This window comes from Melampsora larici-populina (genome assembly GCF_000204055.1).
Source record: "Melampsora larici-populina 98AG31 unplaced genomic scaffold MELLAscaffold_78, whole genome shotgun sequence".
In the NCBI taxonomy this organism is placed as follows: Eukaryota; Fungi; Basidiomycota; class Pucciniomycetes; order Pucciniales; family Melampsoraceae; genus Melampsora; species Melampsora laricis-populina.
In genome coordinates, this window is record NW_006768842.1 from 137,430 (window position 1) to 145,373 (window position 7,944).

The window sequence follows — 7,944 nt, forward strand, 5'->3', positions numbered from 1 at the left end:
AGTTCTCTTGAATCGAATGGCGCGAAGGCTCCCAAAGACACGGAGGGAAACCAAGTCCAACGGGAGAGTGTAGTGAATGTCGCTCGCGCAGAGGCTGAATTTGCCGAGCTCAGGCGTCAATTGACTCATATGTACGTTCGCCGCAAAATAGACTGCTACCGAGAGACAGCTCCTAACCATTACTGTCTGTTCACGCGCGCCCAATTAGATCCGCCTCCCGCAGTCGTGATTCGCTCCCGCTTGATAAGGAGAAAGATCAAGAGGGCGGCGAGTTTGACTTACTTGATTACTTGGTATGTCTTCATTCATCTCCCGACGTGTAGACTTGGCAGCCCCCTATGCTTCAATGATCGTATGTGGTTTGGGTCCATCGCGATCCTTCACAATCACTCTTATGATCTCTTGAAGCGTTTGTCATCAATCTGCTCCCAATAGACATATGTGTGAGGCCATCGCTTTTCAACAGGCTGTCTATGGGTGGCTTTATTGCTCGTCTATCTAGCGTCTTTTTACCTTCCCAGCTGTCCTGCCCGAAGACTCCAATATTCTCCCAGTCAGAAACACTAATGTTGTGCGTTGTGCAATGATTGTAGCGGGGCGAGTCCCACCAGAGGGAAGCACATGGCTTTCGCCACAAGCGCCTCGGTGTCATATTCTCCGACCTCTCAGTTACTGGCATGGGTGGTATACGGCTTCCAATCCGTACTTTCCCCGATGCCATCAAGGAGTTTTTCTTATTCCCGGTCATCGCTGTCATGATGCGTGTCATGAAGAAGACCCCAAAGTCGATCTTATCAGGCTTCAATGGATTCGTGCGTCCCGGAGAAATGTGCTTTGTATTAGGTCGACCAAATTCAGGTTGCTCCACATTCCTCAAAGTCATCACAAACCAAAGAATCGGATTTTGGGATATCGGTGGCGCAGTTGAATATGGAGGCATCGATGCAGCAACTATGGCTAAGGAGTTCAAGGGAGAGTACGTGTCTTCCTTGTTTTATGATGCTCCTGAATTTTGATGCTGATTATGGTTATGTATGTACGATCTCGTACTTCAGGGTCGTCTACAACCCCGAGGTAATTTCTTCCTCATCGCCTTCGCAAACGAACTTCTACGCTGGATACGCTTGTGCTAACTTTTTCTCGTCATGTAGGACGATATACATTATCCTACTCTCACCGTTGGGCAGACACTAGACTTTGCTCTTTCCACAAAGACGCCTGCTAAACGTCTTCCTAACCAGACCAAGAAGCTTTTCAAGGCGCAAGTACTAGAAGTCCTTTTGAAGATGCTGGGAATTCCACATACGAAAGACACATGTATGTATATCTCAATATTTACTTGAAAGGAACAAGATGGCCGATCTGACTTGACCATTCTCGTATAGATGTCGGAAGTGCAGAGGTTCGCGGAGTATCCGGAGGTGAACGAAAGCGTGTGTCAATAGCAGAGATGTTTACAACCCGAGCTTGCGTACTTTCGTGGGACAACTCCACTCGAGGTCTTGATGCTTCTACCGCCCTCTCGTATGCCAAGTCTCTCCGGATCTTGACCAACATCTTCAAGACAACGATGTTTGTGACTCTCTATCAAGCCGGAGAGGGCATTTATGAGCAGTTCGACAAGGTTTGTCTCATTAATGAAGGCCGGCAAGTCTACTTTGGTCCTGCCTCCGAGGCGCGAGCATACATGATGGGATTAGGGTACAAGAACTTGCCACGTCAAACCACAGCCGACTACCTCACTGGTTGTACTGATCCGAACGAACGTCAATTCGCCGACGGGGTCGACCCTGCTACTGTTCCCAAGACGGCTGAAGAGATGGAACAAGCATATCTTGCCAGCGACGTCTACCAACGAATGCAGGCTGAGATGAAGGTTTATCGGGCTCACGTCGAGTCAGAGAAACGCGAGCGTGAAGAGTTCTTTAATGCCGTACGCGATGACCGTCACCGTGGAGCACCCAAACGAGTCTGTCCTTGTTCTTCTTGAATCGATGATCACATGAAGCTTATTTTCTCTTATTTTTTAGTCTCCTCAAATGGTTTCGCTTTTTACACAACTTCGAGCGCTCATCATTCGAGAGGTCCAGCTCAAACTACAGGATAGATTGGCCCTCATATTTGGCTGGGGGACAACGATACTGCTAGCAATCGTTGTTGGTAGTGTTTTCCTCAGCTTACCTGCGACCTCCGCTGGTGCCTTTACAAGGTAAAGAAGTTGGTCACCTCGTGTTGAGAAGCAAAGCTAATATTTCTCTCACGTGAATAGGGGCGGAGTAATCTTTATTGGTCTACTGTTCAATGTGTTCATCTGTGTGTAGTTTCGTCGCTTTTTGAAATCACTCTATCAACCGTGATCTGAAGCAAGTCTCTTTCCAGCCTTCGCTGAATTACCAGCTCAAATGATGGGTCGCCCAATTGTATGGCGACAAACTTCGTTCTGCTTCTATCGCCCTGGTGCTGTTGCATTGGCGAACACACTAGCCGATATTCCTTTCTCCGCACCAAAGGTTTTCGTTTTTTGCATAATCGTGAGATCTTTACCCTTCCTCAAATGATCCACTGATCTGGAGAAAGGAGCTCATGGAACTGGCGTTTTCTGCAGCTTTATTTTATGGCAGGGCTATTTAGCAATGCCGGCGCATTTTTCACCTTCTACCTAATCGTGTTCACCACCTGCCTGGCTCTCAGTTCTTTTTTCAGGTTCTTGGGCGCCATATCTTTCAACTTCGACACGGCCTCACGTTTGGCCAGTATTCTCGTTATGACAATGGTCATCTATAGTGGCTACATGATACCCGAGCCGGCGATGAAACGATGGCTTGTTTGGGTCAGTGGGTTCACTTGCAAGTATGTCTGTGTCCAGCTGGCTGAGTTTCGTATATGCAACGACAGTTGTACTACATCAACCCTGTCAACTACTCATTTTGTGAGCCTTCACTCATCTGTTCATCGAGGCCTAAATCTAACTTTGTCTTTGCTGTCGTAGCGGCACTCATGGGCAACGAATTTGGACGGCTGGATTTGTGAGTATGATTTTTGATTCAAATCATGGATTTCATGCTACTGAGACAATATCTTGATTGTACTTCAGAACTTGTGATGGAGCTTCCATCGTGCCGAATGGCCCATCTTACCCTTCCAGCCTCGGACCAAATCAAGTCTGCACACTCCGAGGCTCTCGCCCTGGAAACCCAATCGTGATTGGAGAAGATTATATTTCATCCTCATATACCTATTCAAAAGACCACGTATGGCGGAATTTCGGAATTGAAGTTTGTCATTGAGCATTTTTATCCTATCTCCATCTCACCATACGACTATTATTGATTGAGCTTTATTCGTCCTGATCTCAATAGGTGGCCTTTTTTGGATTATTCACCATTTGCCTTTTTCTAGCCGTAGAAAACTTGGCACCGGGTGCCGGTATGCCAGCCATCAATGTGGTAAGCCACAAGTATCTGCAAATATTAAATCTCATTCCTGAATTAATAGCAAACTTTTCTCCCAATCAGTTTGCCAAAGAGAACGCGGAAAGGAAGCGGCTCAACGAATCTTTGCAAAGTCGAAAACAAGATTTCAGAAGTGGGAAAGCAGAACAAGACCTTAGTGGATTAATCCAGACAAAGAAGCCCTTGACATGGGAAGCTCTTACCTACGATGTCCAAGTATCAGGTGGTCAGAAGCGCCTTTTAAACGAAATATATGGCTACGTGAAGCCGGGAACGTTGACTGCATTAATGGGATCCTCGGGTTCGTCCTTTCTTCCGCAGTTTGGGTGCTCTAGGTCTCTGCTGATGCCTCCCCTTCCGATACTACAGGCGCGGGAAAGACCACACTGCTAGACGTGTTGGCCAATCGCAAGACTACTGTACGCTTCGTATCTTCTGGCGCTCTTGTCATGATTGACCTAAACCCGCTTATCTCCAACAGGGTGTGATTGGAGGCGAGGTGTGCATCGCTGGACGCGCTCCAGGAGCCGACTTCCAAAGAGGCACAGCTTACTGCGAGCAACAGGACACACATGAATGGACCGCCACCGTTCGCGAAGCCTTCCGATTCTCTGCTTATCTTCGACAACCGGCCCACGTCTCGATCGAAGACAAAAACGCTTATGTCGAAGAGGTCATACAATTATTAGAAATGGAGGATCTCGCTGATGGTATATTTTATGCCTGTTCGACCTTGCGGTACTTTTGCTTACGCTCCTTTTCCCTCCCCCAGCCATGATTGGCTTTCCTGGTTTTGGTCTCGGGGTCGAAGCGAGGAAACGGGTGACAATTGGTGTCGAGCTAGCTGCCAAACCGCAGCTCCTTCTCTTTTTGGATGGTGAGCGTTGATTTCTATTTATACCACGATCATACTCTTCTCACACGGGACTGCTACTAGAACCTACATCTGGGCTGGACGGTCAAAGTGCATACAATATCGTGCGCTTCTTGAAAAAACTAGCCGGCGCAGGTCAAGCAATCTTGTACGTGCTTTCAGTTCCTCTTTACCTCACCGCTATTGAAACTCTTCTCCCCCTGTAGGTGTACTATCCATCAACCGAACGCTTTACTTTTCGAAAATTTTGATCGACTGTTACTATTGAAGGGTGGGGGAAGATGTGTGTACTTTGGCGGCATTGGCAAGGACTCTCACATTCTGCGCTCTTATTTCGAAAAGAATGGCGCTCAATGTCCCGAATCAGCCAATCCTGCCGAATTCATGCTTGAGGCCATTGGTGCTGGAAATTCCCGTCAGATGGGGGGAAAGAAAGACTGGGCAGACCGCTGGCTGGATAGTGAAGAACACGCTGAAAATAAGCGCGAGATCGAACGGCTTAAACAGGTATCCATCTCCGACCCCGATGGAGGCTCTACTGAAATCGCTACATCTTGTATGTTGAGCTCGATGTATTCCCCTTTCACCGTACCGCGCTTCGATCGGCTGACCCCTTGTAACCTTTCCCAGACGCTCAACCCTTCGGATTCCAGCTCAAGGTTGTCCTCCAGCGGGCCAATCTTGCCTTCTATCGCAATGCGGACTACCAGTGGACCCGATTATTCAATCACCTCTCGATTGGCCTTCTCACTGGCTTAACATTCTTGAGCTTGAATGATTCCGTATCTGCACTGCAGTTCAGAATATTCTCAATCTTTGTGGCCGGGGTCTTACCCGCCTTGGTAAGCATTCTCGTGTCATGTAGTCCCAACGCGTCCATTTTCTTTGCGACTACCTCATTTGACCACGACATCTGCATTCAATCAATAGATCATAGCACAAGTCGAGCCGTCTTTCATCATGTCTCGTGTGATATTTCTGCGGGAGTCTTCGTCAAGGACCTATATGCAAGAAGTTTTCGCAATCAGCCAGTTTTTGGCGGAGATGCCTTACTCGATACTCTGTGCAGTAGCTTACTATCTCTTGTGGTATTTCTGCAACGGATTCAACACCTCGAGTACCAGAGCCGGCTACGCTTTCTTGAGTTCAGTCTTGATTTCTTTTCAATCGATGACACCAGAACCGACGCTCTGTTTATTGACTTGCTCTTTTTGTTGCATTCATAGTGATTGTACTCATGGAAGTTTTCGCCGTAACGCTGGGTCAAGCAATTGCCGCACTGTCTCCGAGTATGTTTATTTCCAATCAAGTCAACGCACCCGTCGTGTAAGTGGTCACCCGTTGTCGGAATTCTCACCGATCAAGGGAGACATTGTATTCACTACAAATTTCGCACATGCCCCGTCTACAGCGTCTTCCTTTCCCTATTTTGCGGAGTCACTGGTACGCTTTTAAATTCTCTCACGGAAGTTAGTCACATCTTGACAGTTTTGTTTTCTGTAGTTCCACAGCCTGCCATGCCCAAGTTTTGGAGACAATGTCAGCCATTGTGCCCATCTCTCAATACCCACTTCGCTCATTGATACTAATATTGTTGTTTCACAGGGATGTATAATTTGGATCCTTATACGAGAATCATGGCGGGATTGGTGGTGAATGAACTACGAGACCTACGCATCACCTGTGCCCCAGAAGAATTGTGAGTGACATGTCCTTCATCAAGTTTCATATACGGCTCATTGACCGTCGATGTGAAACATTACAGCGCGCGCATCCAACCTCCCAGTGGACAAACTTGTCAACAATGGCTATCGGCGTTTGTCAATTCATCAGGAGGTTACTTAGAGAATCCCGATGCCACGTCAAATTGTGATTATTGTCAGTACAGGGTCGGAGATGAATGTAAGCTATCACAAGTACTTCGTACCCCATATCTACAATGATTACTAATTGTTCATATGTTTATTCTGTCCTCCAGTTTATTCGACCTTAAATTACTCGTACTCCCATAGATGGAGGGATTTGGGCATACTCGTGGGATTTTGTGTATTCAATTCCGTAGTCACAGTGGTCGCAGCTAAATTCCTCACCTTAAGATACGCCAAGAGATGATTTTCAGTCTCACGGGGGTCCAAATGGATGGGGATCGTGTCCAATCCAATTCTGTCCCTTGCACAATCTTACCTCATTGTTTTAATTTGTATGACATGAATGCATTCTGCCCCTTAGGCAACGTTGATGAAAGTAATGTCTTTTTTTCTATTCGATTTATGTTGCTTTATGTTTAGCAAGTTAGACATGTTTCATCTTCTCCAAAATGTATTCAATACACATTTCTCGAATTTGTTTCTCGCTACGCGTTTATAGCAAAAGCTTTGAATGATTTTACGTTGTGATGAATTTTTTTAACCTTTACTTTGTGATGAAAAATTATCAACTTGAACGCTTGGATGACTGGATGAGAGAGAGGTACTTCCGCGCGAATATGTTCATGACAGTAAAAAATTTCTGGAATCTTACATGCAAGAGACGTAAACTGATTTTCACTAAGAACCCCGAAGTTAAGGAGTCACCCAAAAGCGAGTCCGAAAACTGGGTACACCAGGGGGTACACCACGAAGCCTGTTTTCGTTAGAGACCCGGTGTCAGGAAGTTTGGGAGACAAACCGGTGACAGCCCAGCGTTTTAAAGTCGGCCTCTCGGGTTTTGATCCGGTCTCCACGCAGTGAAGCCCGATACAGTTGTTCAACCATTGGCTAAGTGGTTGAACAACTGTATTAAAAGTCACCGCGCGCAATAACGAGGTCACTGTCACCCGTTTTGCATCTTAACACAGATCACCGCAGGGAAACCTCATCCCCAACGGTTGAAAGATCGATAATGATCTCCTATCCGGAATGGGATTTTCCCTTCAATTAAATGAAGGAAGATGTTATATTGAAGCATTTCCCTTCAAACCATCGAAGGAAGGCATACCCTTGGCATTTTTCAAGGAGCCATCAATCTCATCATTATACTCGATTTTTAATTTTTTCCCTTTCTTAAAAGGAGGATTGCTCACAAATCCACGGCCTTCACATCAAAGCCAAACAACCTTAATCGACATCATCAACAATATTATGGACCCAACTAATGGGCTTGATGAATGTGAACCATTTATACTGTCTCAATGTGATGACAAACGAGATGACTGATGCAGTGATAATTCAAGGTTATCACGAGACAATCGAAGGCACAACCTCATCTTTTACTTGCGTTGCTTGTCCCCTCAGTCGACCGATGGTATCCAATGCGATTGCAAAACATAACAGATCCGCTAATCATCGGAAGTTTCACAAGATATGGCTGGAACAAGAAGCAGCGAGACGAGTCGATTTATCAACAACGGAGGCACCGGAAGTAGAACCTGATCCACCAAGTCCGGATGATCATAATCAGTTTCCAGCGTACAATCCCGATTTCGCTGATGTGGAACCAGATCAAGAGATCTTAGAAGATCGTCGAAAAAGGCTATTAGACTCGTGGACCAAAGACTTATCCGCTCTCTTTTGCTCACCAGCGTTAAACATCAATAGTGACACCAATACTTCTATCAATGATGCTTTAGATCATACACAT

General features: G+C 46.2%; 1 protein-coding gene across 1 annotated transcript; it reads left to right on the forward strand.

Moving 5' to 3' along the window:
* Positions 1-242: 242 nt before the first annotated feature.
* Positions 243-6,438, forward strand: MELLADRAFT_40565 (uncharacterized protein; the record flags this gene model as incomplete). Its single annotated transcript, XM_007417748.1, has 27 exons — positions 243-293; positions 594-976; positions 1,056-1,074; positions 1,152-1,317; positions 1,386-1,969; positions 2,031-2,209; positions 2,270-2,313; positions 2,380-2,531; positions 2,606-2,830; positions 2,896-2,929; positions 2,990-3,026; positions 3,095-3,275; positions 3,360-3,426; positions 3,496-3,753; positions 3,822-3,871; positions 3,934-4,162; positions 4,225-4,329; positions 4,390-4,474; positions 4,533-4,882; positions 4,957-5,168; positions 5,257-5,470; positions 5,553-5,652; positions 5,738-5,769; positions 5,830-5,865; positions 5,932-6,025; positions 6,092-6,228; positions 6,305-6,438. Coding segments are annotated over 27 exons (4,158 nt in total), but the record flags the coding sequence as incomplete, so codon positions are not given.
* Between the last annotated feature and the right edge of the window lie 1,506 nt (positions 6,439-7,944).